Source organism: Grus americana, chromosome 24, assembly GCF_028858705.1.
Source record: "Grus americana isolate bGruAme1 chromosome 24, bGruAme1.mat, whole genome shotgun sequence".
Lineage (NCBI taxonomy): Eukaryota > Metazoa > Chordata > Aves > Gruiformes > Gruidae > Grus > Grus americana.
In genome coordinates this window covers 5,124,457-5,139,923 of record NC_072875.1, presented here as the reverse complement: position 1 = coordinate 5,139,923, position 15,467 = coordinate 5,124,457, and the positions used below count along the sequence as shown (strand labels likewise).

The 15,467-nt window shown below is 42.0% G+C and overlaps 1 protein-coding gene across 11 annotated transcripts in view; it reads right to left on the bottom strand.

Annotated features, from left to right (window-relative positions):
* PRDM10 (PR/SET domain 10) overlaps window positions 1-15,467 on the bottom strand; it is a 45,398-nt gene that overhangs the window by 3,760 nt on the left and 26,171 nt on the right. For all 11 annotated transcript variants that reach the window (XM_054802807.1, XM_054802814.1, XM_054802816.1 and 8 more), the window contains 10 exons: window positions 10,244-10,591; window positions 8,267-8,422; window positions 7,034-7,213; window positions 6,121-6,231; window positions 4,860-5,060; window positions 4,130-4,273; window positions 3,008-3,178; window positions 1,689-1,829; window positions 885-1,053; window positions 148-260 (listed from right to left, as the gene is read on the bottom strand). In XM_054802807.1, the coding sequence (XP_054658782.1) occupies window positions 148-260; window positions 885-1,053; window positions 1,689-1,829; window positions 3,008-3,178; window positions 4,130-4,273; window positions 4,860-5,060; window positions 6,121-6,231; window positions 7,034-7,213; window positions 8,267-8,422; window positions 10,244-10,591 (1,734 nt within the window). The remainder of the gene's footprint in view (window positions 1-147; window positions 261-884; window positions 1,054-1,688; window positions 1,830-3,007; window positions 3,179-4,129; window positions 4,274-4,859; window positions 5,061-6,120; window positions 6,232-7,033; window positions 7,214-8,266; window positions 8,423-10,243; window positions 10,592-15,467) is intronic.

Below are 15,467 nucleotides of genomic sequence, written 5' to 3'. Positions count from 1 at the left end.
ACTCTTATTTTCTAATCCTACGGATAACAAAGCTATCAAAATGTTTCCAGAAACCGTTCAGAAGTTCTGTTTAATGATACAGCTCAATCATAAATATTTTTGAGACTAATAATAAAAAAAAAATAAGGCCATGGTTATTTTCCTTACCTGAGTAACTGCTTTCACTTGCCCTGTGTTGACAGTGGTGACCGGTGTACCTACAGCGGTCTCTGTGATCACGTACTGGCCTTGGGGAATGGTCATCATCTGAATCTCAGATGCTAAAAAAAATAGAAATTGGACAATCGAGACCTTCAGTCAAACTCAAAGACCAGCTTGAAAGAATGTCTTATATCGGTAAGATTTCAAGCCTGAAACAGTGGTTGTTGAGTAGAAATTCAGGTAGTATAAAGCTTTGTAAAACTCTACAGGCCTTGGAATCATGCCAGCTAACATCAGCTGCAGATTTGGCAATTCGTGCCAAGACAACACAACCTGTTCTCACCCAAGAAATCACAGAATTGCCATCCAGAGCTGCACGGACATGAGAAATTATCTCATGGCACCCTCATCTCCTGTATGATTCTTTCAAGCATCCATCCAAATTTCAACAAGGATTTTCAATCCAACACACAGGTCCTTGTGGAATACAAACACCTTGGAATAAAGGAGCCCAGTCTACCTGCTCAAACTCGTATCAGATAATTACGGACCTAGAGCAAGAAAGCTAGTACAGCCGTTTCCATTTGTCTAACCCCATTTATCTTCTTAGACCTGTATGAATATTAATCACGAAGCTTAATGAACTCTGGAAACACAGTCCCATTTGGTAGCTGGAGAAATGTAGCACATACTAGTCCCACACACTAGCCAGACTACTAGTGAGAGTTACTACTGACACGTACAATAGCTCCGAAATGAGTTCCAAGTGCTGGGAAGATACGCGTGCTGGACTGAAGACCCTTGCTGCTGCTGGAGGGCTTGGTTTGGTGTAGATGTAGTTGTCTGCATCTGCGAGGGGCTGAGTTCCTGCTGAGATTGTTGCGAGGAGGGACTCAAAGGCTGACCCCCAACCTAGAAAAAACCCAAAAACAACAGGCATAAGTGTTCTCAGTGTACTAAGGATTGTACACCTCTGGACCATTACAAGCATTCCTTCTTATTAAGGGAAAACACGGGGAGTTTCTATAGCATATTGAGCACAAGAACTGCAAAGCTCTCCTCCCTCTCTCTCGACTTGCTTCACTCTGTGGTTAGTAAGCAGAGATCAGGAAACTGGAACAGAGACATTGCTTGCCAAAGGTTACACAGCAAGTCTGCAGCAGAGAACTGAGATGAGAGGCTAAATGCTACCCAACTGCACAAAAAGCTGAACTTCAAATATTTCAGGAATGCCAGTTTCCTTTTATATCTCTCCGTTAGCTAACTTTAGTTAAGCTGCAAATTTGTCTGTTCCCAGCCACTTATCTCTCTCTACCTTGTATATGCTGTTAGGAACACAAACAAACCAAACCACAACAAAACACCCTCATACACCTTAGGAACATCTGGGAACAACTCAATGACGTGAGAGAAGTTCATGTGACAGTCATTTTATGTGTGGTTCTTTAAATGACATAGAAAAGACTATCTCCTGCATCAGTGTGTGTAATGTGCCAGCTGAGCAGACTGGTAGGGAAAACATTTCCTGCAAGAGAAGAGCAAAATACCTGTGATGGTGGCTGAGTTGCTGGCGATGGCTCTGTGACCTGGATGTGCTGCACCTGGATGGCATGCTGGGTATACGTCTGGGGGTCATGAAGCTGCCCAACGTCCACTGTGGAGTGCTGCGACTGGTGAGGTGAGGTAGCCTGGAAAAATAAAAAGAAAAAAAAAATCAAAGCAGAGGCGTATACTTCAAATTCTTTGCAGAAGCAGCCATGTTAACCTCTTCTGTGATACAAGGTCAGAACAATGAGGTATGGTTATGTCTCAGCGATATCAACGGAAAGGACTTGCCTAAGGTCACACAAGCTGTCTGTGGACTCAAATCAAAGGGTCTGAAAAACAGGATTAGTGTCAACCACTGGACAATCCCTCTTTGTAAGCATCTTTCTATAAAATGTACACATATTCAAGATCTGTGGATCCAATACCGTAGTCTGACATAGTACTGAATCAAGACAAGTGCTCAAAGTCTTTCTGGCTTAAGGCTTTTTTGAGCAACACCTGCTCATGATACCAATTGGACTAATTTAATTACAAGTCTCAGATCTTGATAAAATTAATATTAGCTGCTGGAATCAGTATTCATGCTCTTGGATTGTTAAAACAGCCACAGTCAATATTAACTGGAGCCGTTGTTCAGTTAACCAAATTCATAACCAAATAATAACGTTGTTTATTAACCAAATTCATAACTTTAATTTGTAATGAGGGGCTAAACAGAACACAGAATTTCAGATTCAAATACAGACACATGGTAGTTTCTGCTTCACCCAGCGGATAACAGATTTGAAGGCTATGGCAATTTCTTACAGCTGCCCGAGTTACTTTCCTCAGCTCCGTTACTCTAGTTACACTCTGGTTTTATTTTTAGGAGGCTGTTGAGCATCAGAGAGAATGAATATTCTAATAGATGACATGAAGGGAAAAAAGCAAACACTTTCTGTACTTCCAAATTTTGGCTCTGGCTCACTGAGAACAAGGAAGTACAAATTAGTCTTCTCAACTGCAAAAACAGGTCACCCACTGACCCACTTTTCCAGTTGCTGGAAAATCTTCCTAGAGCAGACTCGAGCGAAGGTGCCCAGATGGGTAGAACTAAGTTTGGATTGCACTGGTATGCCTCCAGCAAGCTGACCGAGACTGGCAGGACTATTTATACCCAGAACCTGATGCATTATCAATCAATTTATCTGTAAAAAATAGCCTGCACCACTTTTTATAAGTACTTCTTAACAAACTTCCCAGCACTACAGCCCCAAGAAAGCATAGGTTTGATATGGAGGGGGTGAAAAGCACGTCAAGCCCCCCAGAAGTTACTCACCTGGGCCACTTGAACTACCTGCAGCTGTATGTGCTGAGGCTGCTGCAAGCCAGTTGTGGCCTGAGACACAGGGATGTACTGGATTCGCTGGTAATCTCCCTGGGGAGTCCGATAGTCTGTTGTGAGGGTCTGGGATATCTCCGTCATTGCCTGTGTCAGTAAATCTGTTGTCTGCGCAGGTAGAGAAAGAAAGACGCAGACCATCATCACATGTTGTCTACTGGATTTAATACTTTTGCAGGGCTCTAGTTCTTTCATCACACTGAATTACACTTACACCGTTAGGCCTAAACATTTGTTTACAAGAGCTTCATGTGTACAGAGGATGGGGTCATAAGCAATCACCAGGGATCATCCACTAGGATGGCTCTCTTCTGTCTAAACACTAGTCAGCACCATTAAGGGCTAACTTAACTTACAATAATAAAAAAAATCCCATATTTTAATCTTCTGACCTAACAGTATTCTATTAGACAACAAAAACCCTGCATTTGTAAAGAGTTGACTTGGAAACCAAGTCAAAAAGTGCTTCTTAGACATATTCCACCTTTCCTCCTTGCCTGCCAGAGTGATACTTTTCTTGACAACTCTATTTCGAAAGTGTGTAAAGACATTTAGCATCTAACAAAACAGGTTTATGAAGTCAACAGCATGCTGGTTGAATCTGCCTGTTTCCAAGCAAGACAGTCTTTTATCCAGTTTCAGTCTTCAAATAGGAAGTTTTAAAACTGTAGTCTGTAGGGTTTTTAAAGCTATGCAACACCCCAGCACCACTAAAGGACACAAAATTGATTTTCTAATCTTGGCTTTCGTTCTGTAGCAGCTGATGTGTTAACAGTGGAGAGATCAGCCACTGGAGGTTCAAATGGCTCCCTTCTGCACTGTCCGAAGAATTACAGGGAGATTTTGACTCCTCTGAACAGTTTGATCAGTCCCCAGTCATGATTAAACATGTCCTCTTGATCCCAAGGAACACAAGCACCTCAGAGAACAGTCCCAGTGAAAGTCCCTGAGATGTCTTTAAAATTCTGTCTGTCAAGTAAACACTAGGATTATACCAGAGGGCTTCTGTTCTGTTCACTTCCCTCCATTGGTCTGATCCAAAAAGTCTTGAATCCTTACCACAACAGTCTCTCCAGTAGTGCTGTCGGTGGTTAGAACGGCAGGAGTGGAACTGATGACAGCTGTCGCCAGCGGGGCATGTATTGTGTTAGGCAGCTGAGCAAACTCCGGATGCTTCTTGCGAATGTGCTGTACCATCTTTGTCTACAGAGAGACGCAAAAGAGCATTAGAAGGACAGTCAGCAACTCTGCTTGGGGCAAACTGGAATCAAACAACCCTGCAGACTACAATTTCTAAGTTTCTCTCAGTAAGGCAGCATCACAATTCCCACTATGGGATGCTCTGGTAGCAAGAAGAAAGCAAGGATCACAAAGTTGCTGCTGATTATAGCTAACTGATACTGAAATATTGCCCCAAACATCACAGCCTGTAAGCTTTTTATCCCAACCCAGCCAAATCTTTTGGGGACCTTTTCCAGAGGTCGCCTTTTCTGCATTTTGTTTTCCTACTGCTCTCCCTTGTCGCTATCAGTGAGCGCTTTCCAAGCTTTTCCATTTGTGACTGCACTCTGATAACGTTTCCACTTCTTCTTTCAAGCTCATGCCCCCTATTTTGGGAACCCTTTTACCATAAAATGAGCAGGCTGTGCCTGTATCGTCACAGCACGCAGCATGAAACCACGAAAAAATAAAAGACCCCTGCTTGCAGACTGACAGATGACAGAAACCGTGGTGAAAAAGCATCACCAGAGAGGTGCTGTCTTCTGAGGCTGTGAGACAACCCCCATACCTTACTGCTGTACTGCTTGGAACAGTGAGGACAGCAGACCGGAGGGGTGGCTATGGTGCCTGTCAGCTGGGTGTGGGTGCTCAGCATGGGATCTGGCTCTCCTGGACCCGCAGGGCGTAGTTTCCGGATGCTTGGAGGTAGCTCGGCACCAGGATGATTCTTCAGGATGTGTGCTTTGCGTTTACTGGCACTCTTGTACACCTGCAGGGTAAAGATTTGGAACGAAAATGGCGTAATCCTGATGTCAGCGCAGAAAACAGCTACCAGTTACCTTTATCTGGAAGGTCTGCATGTTGCTTTAGACAGTATGTTTTGTGAAATCCCCAATCAATTACAACATCATGCATGAATACGCATACGTCTTCCAGTGTTTAACCAAGCTGCAAAAGCAACTCCTTGCATACCATGCAGAAGCCATTTGAGAACATGTTGTATGCCACAACTAGACATCAGAGGAGGACAGAAAGGTAAGAGGAAAAATTTTGCCTGATACTTGAAGGTCAAACGTCAGAGAAGCCACTGATCACCAAAGTTGTAATTTGCCCACTCTCGCACAAAGCGTCAAACTGTTTTAGTAGCCTTTAGTGATCAACATATTTTTAATTTTTTTTAGGCACATCAGCAAACGAATATTCTGTAATATTATTTAAAACTATCCATTTTTTCCTCTTTAAACAAGAGGAAGGAGGCTTCACAGAAGAAGGTACTGAGGATGAGAACGGTCAGTCAAAATACACTCCCTGGCAATTAAAGGTCCCCATGCATAAAAAGCAAAAGCCAGGGAGTAAGAAAAGGAACCCCGAGGCAGTGCAAAGGCAGCTTCAGGCTCCACTGAACACTGGGAATTACTGGCATGTGACTAATTAAACAGCTTAAAATAAAAGGAGCTGGAGACTTTTAGAAGTGCTACAGAAACCAAATTAAATGAGTGTTCAGGAATTAGAGATGGATTGGATACTTAGTCCTGGGCTGCAAAAAGGGATACAGGACTAAAGGATGGTGACTGCTTGCTAGATCACAGTATTTAAGTTTTACCAACTCCAAAGACAGCAGAAAGAGACCTGCAGTTTTCAATTAGCATTCAGCCGCCTTGGCCTAAGTGCAGTTCAACTTAATTTATTTTGGATAGTGCTGCAGAAATGTTGCTGGAAAGCACCTCAAAAAAGCTACAAACCCTGCCAGATGTTGCTATGCATAGACAAATTGGCTCCATACAGGTCTAGGACTGAGCTACCCTCTGAGGGGTGACGTCCTTATGTACCTTATCACAGTACTGACAGAAGTAATCTCTGTTGGGTTTGATGATGGGCAACGTGAGCTCGGGCACCTCTTCTATTTTCATGTCTGGATGTCTCTTTGATAAATGATTCACCTTAGGAGAAAAAAAAAAAAAAGAGAACAAGACAGCATATTACAGATGGAAGTCAAACAATTGCTTCTTCTCCTAGACACAGATAACAGCCAAACCAAAACTGTAATGATGCTAGCCAGCAGCGCCGGAAGCATTCGCTGCTGCAAGAGTTATTGTGCATTCACAGTCAGCTGCTGAAGGTAAACATGTTCTTACTGGATCTCATTTACTGTTTCTCTAATCAAAATAAGACGGGAAGGGGTAAAATAGCTTGCCAGAACTCTCTTGCAGCTGAGAGCGAGGTAATGTGAAGGACCTCTGCCCAGGGAGGCCTCCGCTAGCAGAGATCACAGCCCTCTTGAAATATTTGCAACTAAGATTTCTTGCTGCATAACACCCTTGACACAGTGGCAGTTACAGGACATGGCCAGGAGAGGCCCCTCAAGAAGGGGGAAGAAGGAAATAGGAAAGACAGCCAGGAAAACTGAGGCAGTAAGCTTGAACTTGGCAATATACGAATCTCTCATGTTCTGCTAACTACATTACACATCAATCAGCATTAGCGTTGACATATAGTAGTGACACCCAGACATACAACACAGGCAATGAAACATACAAAGGCACACATTTGCTGAAGAGACAAAACACAGTTTGTTTGTTGGCTTTTTTAAAAATATATATAATTTCAACTCAACTACAAAATTCTCCCAGTTTCACAGCATGTTTGTGTACCAATCATTGGAATTCCATCTTTATTCCTTAACTATTCATCAAAATTGAGTACAGGAGTTGTTAGGAGAAGGTAGAGCACACAGACACTCACCAACATCCCTCTCCGGCGGAAACCCATCATACAGAGTCGGCACTTGAACATGAAGCTTTCGTAGTCAGTGGAAGCTATCCGAGGCTTGAACGTTTTTGAGCGGCTGATTCGATCAGCTTTCTTGGCCTCCCTCTCTGGGTTATGCATCCTCTGCATGTGCTCTCGCAGTTTGTCTTTCCTCTAGGGAAAGAGCCATCGGGGAGAAAAAAAAAAAAAAACCAAACATCAGCACCACTTACTGCCTTACTACCCAGTACAAGGAAGAGCCACAACATATGTTATTCAGAGAACTCTCTTCAGCTTTTCTTCTCCAGTGCTGCCATAAGATACAGTTGCATGCTCAGTGTTGGACAGCTCAGCAGGAACCCTTTGGGTTTAGGTTTATCCTTCAAACCAAGCTGAAGTTGCTAAGCCACAAAAGCAGGAGCCAAACTAATGCTAATTTAGCAGCCTCTGTGAGAAAGAACCCCTCCACTCTGGCTTTTCTTTGAATTATTCTAAAATATTAGTGCTTAACTCTATACAGCTGCAAACATGCATCAAATAATGCTCTTGACTGGAGGAGGACCTCAAGTCCTACAGCAGCACTGAACCTACTGCCCAGATGCAATCCAGCCACTCTGGACACACACTGTCTAGAACGTGCTTCTTCACCCAAAAATATCCAGTCCCTCAGTATGTCACAAGAAACTAAGAGACAAGGAGCAGGCTGCTGCCACCACAGTTTATCTGACTCAGTCTGCTCCACCTGTTCTGGAGGGATCTGGAAAAGCACCTGGATGTCATGTGCTGACATGATGCATCCCATGGACACAGGCACCTCATCCAGGAACATTATTAGTCCATTGGTATCAGCAAGTAGTTTTCTTAACTAAACTGATAAAAGCAATACAACCCAAGCACCTGGCAACTGAACTGTATAATAACAGTTCTATAATAAGAATAGTAAGTTCTTAATGAGCAGATGAAGCTTCCTTTCCTATTGAATTATTAGAACTAAGATCTGATAGATGAGACACCCTGTTACAGCAGAGCATACTGGGATGGATCTTGCCCCCCATCCACCAGAAATTAATGTCATAGCTCACACATGACAACTTGCAGGCAAGTCTAGCATATTTACACAAGTTAGTTTCTTCCACCTTTGAGAACACGAGCTTATCTACTTGAAGGAGGGTAAAGAATGGTTTTGTCCACCTGTATCAGGAATGATCCAGTCAAGAGTCATCTTACTTTGAACTGCTTGCCACACGTGGAGCACAGGAAGTCTTTGCGGTCTGAGTGTCGTAACATATGGAGTCGCAGCTTGTCAGGACGGCAGAAAGCCTTGTCACATTCTGTACACTGGTAAATCTTTTCTGAATGGAAACTGCGTACGTGTTTCTTGACCTGGAATTGCAGATCATAGAAAAATGGAATTTATTCAAAAGAGAAGAGTGTGTGGTAAAACAGACTAGGAAACTCTTAGCAAAAAGAAAAAAGAAAGGAAAAAGGTTTCAAGAGTTCTCTAATCTGCTTTGGTTTAAAAAGTATTTTATCAGAACAGTTGATATCTTGGCAATAGTTTCTATAAAGCCATAATATCTTTATTATGCATCTGGATGGACAATTTCATTTCCTCAAGACTGATTCTTGAAGGCATCAGCTATTGCACAGTTGGGCACTTAATGAGCAGCAAAAGACCACGATGTACGTAAAGTTTGACTGAATCATCCTTGAGTTAATGTGTTCATCTGAGCTTCATTATCTTTACTTCATTTATAAGAAATCTAAGTGCAGGGGCTAGTTCCTTTCAATCAGTGAGAATGAGCTCACAATTACAACTGGCAGAAAACAAACAAACAAACCTTAGACAAAAACATTTGCATGCCACTCCTGAATGGTAATTACTTTTGGACTATCCCTGACCTCTTCAAGCATCTAGTGGTTTGGTTTTTTTTTCCCCAATAAAGTAACTAATGAGGTTTGACATTTGAAATCCAAGCACTACTCAAGAAATGGATCTCTAAATCTTTACCATCTTCTAATACTGATACAGGGAACAACTTGGTATCTTTATCTGTTCCACACAGAAGTATTTAAGTAGGCAGCAATCTATGGTGACTAGACTTAATTATTCACATAGCACCAAGTGAAAAAATCACCTTTACATTCCAAAACACAGCTGAATAGCTGAAAAAAAAAAAAAAGCCATGGGACCTTCTTCAGACTTGAAGACTTCAGACTTTTTCATGGGAAAGTTTATGGGGAATTAGGTGCAGTACAGCATTTCTGAATCATCAACATTTTTCCTTGTTCAGCATTTACAGAAGATAAAGGGGTTTTGCCAGGATGGAGTTCTATTAGTAAATCACTTCTCCCCATCCTCTCCCCTTTAGCCTAGTGGCTACTCCATCAGTTCCTATTATTTAACTTAGATTGAAATGTAGAAATCCAGTTTAAGTCAGGCAGCTCAGCAAGACATATCAACCTCTCTGTCCCCATGCAGGCTAATGAATGCGTGCATGGTACGTTTCAGGTTTTTCTTACCGAGCATTGAAATAGCATCCTTAAATTCTATTAACGATCTTCTCGAACGGCTCTGCACACTGCACAAAGGAGTTACACTACTCGTTACTCCAGTGCGACCTCTCCTAAGCAGTGTGCAGAGGAGGAGAAGGAAGTACCCAGCTGAAGCCCAGGGGCAAGTCAGGAATCAGAGTATCCTGATCTGTTCTGGCATTTCTGCAAGGTGTTCAAATGAATTATCCTGAAAAAAACAGTCAGGGGATTAAAGATGTAAAACCACAATTTTTTTGGTTCAGAGTTTTAGCAACAAAGGACATGGTATATTCAAGTACCCGCTGCACACAGCAAAAGACAATTCCTTTCTGTGCCATGGATCTGTACTGACCAAAAGCAGTCGGGACCTCCGCTTTAGGCATTGTCTAGGGCAAAGGGACCACTGTCCCACAGTACAGTGCCTTCTAATGACAGACTGAAGTACCACATCTGATGATGTAGTGGAAAGAGCACTTCAATGGTGTGTAAGACAACATCCGGCAACGTCTGGTCATTCTTCCTTTTCAATTTCTAACTGACGAGGACCCCTTTATCTTGTGAGGTTAAACTGACATGCAGTGTTACACAAGAACAGTACTGAAAAAAGTTATCAACAGAGTGCTCGTAGAGACCCGGAAGGCAGCGCTTCAAATCAGTATGGCATCTAACCTGGATAAAATCTGGAAAGCGTTTTTTGCAGGTAGGGCAGGTGAAATAGCCATCATTGACATGGATGGCCACGTGATCTTTAAGAAGATCCAAACGGTCAAAGGACTCGGGACAGAAAATGCAGGAGTATGTTTTCTGGTCCATGTGGAACTTCATGTGGCTCTCGAGAGCACCACTGTTGATGAAGCCCTTGTTGCAGATGTCACAAGTCAGAGGGCAGTTCCCTTCCCTCCCGTGAAACCGCACATGCTGATCCAGTTTGTCCTTTTCACGAAAGGCCTTCCCACACTGGAGGCATTTGAACGGCCGAAAGGATTTCCGTATGAACAGGTGCTGAAGAGCTGCATTCTGAAAGAAACAGAGAGACCATTAGCTTTTATTATGTACAGATTCCACACCCAAATATTTTCAAGATTAAATAGACCGGATCATCAGGGGACCTAAACTTCAAAAAAAATGCTTTTGCATTACAGATACTGTCTCCATTTCACAGAAGGGGAGGCTGTGATGGCCAGAAGTTAAGGGATGTACCTACAGTTACACACTGAGTTAGGAGAACACAACGCAGGAGTTTCCTCTCCAGTCCCTGTTTTGTGCTGATTTAGCTAGCTTTTGACTTTAGCATGGCATTTGTCTGTAAAATAAAACTGAGTCCTCTCCAAAGCACAGATGCGGGCCAGAGACAAGCTGCAATTCCAGCTGGTTTTTGAGGAGTAGTTCACAAATTCAGCCACCATGCAAAGGAAGGGTCAGCTAGTGCCCTGCCTTTCACTCAGGAGCAGGGCTTATGAAATTCCACAGTCCTTTACAAAATCAGCTTCTGCACCAAAGATCACCACAGCGACGTGCAGCAGTGGTTTAGCATTGCCTGGAAAACTTATGGTGGAACATATACATTGAAGAGATGCTGGCCTAAACCCTTCTGTAATTATCAAAAAGAAGTATACAGTTCAAAACATTACAGCAGGGGCAGAATGGCAGGTTTACGAGCAACAGGTAAGAACTTGTGAGCAATTCGCCTATCTGCCATTTACCATCTATCATGTATGAAAGCCTGAAAATGAAGAAGAAAGATGAAAGACAAGACACACTGGTGCTAAATCAAGAGCAGCTCTGATAGATTCTGTTGTCTACTCAAAGGGGAGTCGATCATACCAGTCAAACTTGAAATTGCTTTTCTTGGTAGTGCAAGAAGCTTTAAGAATATTGTGAATTAAGCATAATGCAAGTTGTGCAAATACTCATTTTAAAATTTAATGTACTAGGCTGCTTTTCTGTTTCTCCAGTCCTACTGCGCAGTTTCTCTTCTCAGTCCTTGCTTTGCTTTGGTTTGTGCTTTCCTTCAGTCTATCTTTTCTGCAACAATCCATGATTGTTACCTCTTCCCTTTCTCCCCTTCCGATACAGGTTTAGAGCCATCCCAGCACCGATACCAGTGCTGTCTGCTGGAGGAACAGATGCTGCTGGACACGTTGCCTGTAGAAAGAGGCAAGTGCGCCCTGCGCCTGCATTTCAATATCAGATGAGAACCTGTACGTTGATTAGTGGCAACGCTGGAAGTCAGTCATACCTCTGCATGCATGAAATCCCACACCACACTATACCCATGCTGTACTGAAAGTACACTGCAATATTGCCATTTCTCTGCAAGAAGTCTAAGGAATATTTACTCTTCTCCAAAACAAGATCTATACATCACCTTTTATTGATGCCTTCTCTTTTCACATGTTACAGGCAGAATCTACATCATGATAGTTAAGAGAAATAGCGCTAGAACATTGCTGGCACCTATGCTTACACACGTTCAATATCACATCCTTCTCCATGAGATACGTTCAAGACTTCTGCAAACAGATTTCCCTGTTTCCTCTCTCCTTTTCTTGTGGGAAAGTCTGGGCTGACATTTGCTGTGTCCCTTAAGTGTGTGCCAACAGCTGACACTGAAAAAGTCAAGTTGGGAGCTCTTCTGCTGGAATGAGGGAACAGCTTGGGAATACTGTGAAATGCTGTGCTAGAAATTAAATTAGTGAACATGAACGATCCTTTTCACCATCTGAACTGCAGAGGGAAACCTATACTTTCATTCCAGAAAAAGGAAGAGGAGAGCAACTGTTTTGCTATTAAAAAAAGCAAACAGCTTCATACAGGAGCCCCAAACGAGCCCTTCCGTGAATTAACGTCATCTCCATTCACCGTTTTACAAGCAGAGAAGTGGAGACAATGGGAAACGCAGGTATCTGGTCTAAGTCACGCTGTGACTTGGAAAGATGGACATGCGCTGTGTAAAAATTAACATGTTGCTTGGGAGTCAGAAATATATCATTTTTCCCTAAACTACAGGGATATGCTAATCAACCAAACAGTTGAAGAGATTCACTTCAAGTTCTTAACACCAGTATTACTGTCCTTTGCTATGTGTAATCCCCACCAATCTGACTGGTCAGATAGCAGGCCAGACTTGTATGCCATGTAAATCAACACAGCCCCGGTGCTATCTCAAGGGCTAACCTTTCAGTTAGATAAACTATCAACTATAAAACCAGAAAAAGAGAACTAAGTGTTGTCTCATTAACTGATAACATTGATCCAGTGCAAACAATTGTGTAAACAAATCCTCCAGAACTTTAAGATGAATATTATAGTATTTCATCCAAGCAGTTTACTCCTATAATATTCACCTTAAATTCACAGTTAATTAGTATGAAAAGAACTAGAAGAATGTAAATTGTTATTCAGATAACACTTAGTTCTGGACATTGGTTGCTTAAAGAATGAACATGACAATTTACAATGTGGAGTCAATCAGGAAACACTAAACAGAAGTTGGACAAAACAACATGGAAGGCAATGTTGTTACGTACCATTCGATTAGATACAGCAAAAAGCCACCAAAACAAAAAAACAAACCTACCTGCAGCTCCAGCTGAGCAGGCAGCATTGAGGGAGAGAAAAATACTTGTGTTATGCAATGGACTTTAAAACAGAAGTTTTGACTTCTGCAATAGTCACTACGGGGGCCAGCTCTTCAGCTAGAGTTTACTCTACTTCGGCAAAACTCCTTTGAGGTTTTTGCCTCAGGAAACACTAAGCAGATCTTCAAGGTTTACCCTGTAGTTAATAACTGTCCAAAGGGAGTTAAAGGGCAAAGATAAAAACCACAGATAATCTTGAAGGTGTTTTGTGACCTTTCATGTTTTCTCAGAGTTGATTAATAATGATGTAATGCATACTACAGAGCCACGGTGAGAATGAAATGCTTTTAGCAGAAGGGAATAATTAGGGCAGGATGACAACAGGGCAAGGATTAGAAAAGTGCAGAAGTTAAGGAGTAGAGACTTTATTTTTTTAACCTCATCTTACTGCCTGTACTCCTTGTTATACTACCAGTTGCATTTCTTTCAGCCCAAAGGAAGTGACTGTGCTTTCCAAATCATATCCCTATCCCTGTCAATTGCTTCCTCAGAGTAAAGCCATCACCTAAAAAAAGGACATTTTAGGATCAGGTCTGTATGTAAAAAAAAAAAAAAAGCTATTTGGAAATGCAGATGTTTCTGAGATCAGCATATAGACTCTCTGGACACTGCCCAGAACTGAATTAAAACCAAATATTCGTTTTGGCTGCAGACCAAACATTCCTCTATTTGTTACAAGAGTATTTTGAAGGGTAGGTGTATCTCTTTTCAATACTAAGGACATGACTGCTGTTTTTAAGGTCTGATCTCCAAGAAAACCCCACAAGGCTCTAAAAAGCAGAGGCTGAAAAATGAACTGATCCTATCAGGTCTTGAACCCTGGGGCACCAGAGATCAGTGTTTCCAGTTTGAATGAAAGCACTCTCAGAACATCACTGAGATGTTCTAAACCTTAGAAATGATGAAGCAATTCACAAGGAATTACTGGTTTTGAAAACTAAATCCTACATGAGTAATAAGGAAGAACTAGAGCTACACAGGTCCCCAAATCATAATCAGGAGTCAAGACTTTCTACCTGTTCTTTGGAAGTGAACAATTTACTAAACATCTTAAACCCAAACATTTGCTTGCGTATAATATTAAGTGCATGTTATTGTAAGAAGGTGCTGTGAGTAGTTGAATTGAATGAGCGCTCAGAGGGTGCTAGAGCTTGCTGTGATTTTTCAGTGCTTAAAAAATAACGCTTGCCAGTATGCTCTTATCTCAAGTTATCATTGCTCACAGTCTGATGCAAAATGGAAAAGTGCTCTGCAACCATCCATCTGCCATTCTGCCAGTGCCCCTATCTGGAAACATCTCCAGGACTCTGCTGAACATGAGCTGCTAGATGTATGGGAAGGTCAGGAGATACAAACATGTCACCAGGGACTAAACCACCACTGCACTCCTCTTGGTTGTCATCCGTTTGTGATGAATTTCCAGGGAACAAACGACAAGGAAGTAATTTCAGAATTTCTGTCCCTTTCTTTCCACATTTACCCTTTAAGATGATCATAAGTTCAAATCTTGGGTTCAAAAGTTTGGGGAAACAGACACTACCTTCTCTTCCCATCACACCCAGGCCTCAACTTTCTACCGAGGAAGCGGTGGCATACCGTAAGCAGTAAATACCCATGCTCTTTACTGTCAACACTCAGCATCTGTCTTTGTACTCATTATCCGCCCTTGGATACATTCAGTAAAAATCCCCCAAGCTTTTAACATATGAAAACCAAATTACTGGTAGAAACTTGTCATTCAGAGAGTGCAAGCATTTTATACGGTTAAAAATTCTGCAGTCTTAACGTACCCGAGCCAAATTCTTCCTTCAAGATATGCCACTGCATTTATGGGGTACCACCACTGGTCTCGCATATATATATATTGCTAAAACAAAATATGTCTCAACATCCTCCTGTATGGAAGACTTACTCAACTCCTTTCTAATCCTTTCTCATTCCCTAAAAATGAAGTCAAGTCTTACCCCAACTGCAGCTGTTCCCTTCTGTAATCAAAATTTTACACATGGAAGAAAAAGATTTTAGACTAAATAAACCAATCTCACAGTTACATGGCTTGAAGGATTATTTGCTTGAATCATTTCCCTCCCACACATACTAGAGAAAAAAAAGCTCACCCAGTTGACACAAAGCTCAGGCTCAAAGTGTTTGCTGTCGGTACACAAAGCTCTTAGCACAGGTTTTATTCTCAAAGACAGGCAGGTTCTTCTACCCCAAGAAAGGATTTTATCACTAAATATCATCATCATCAT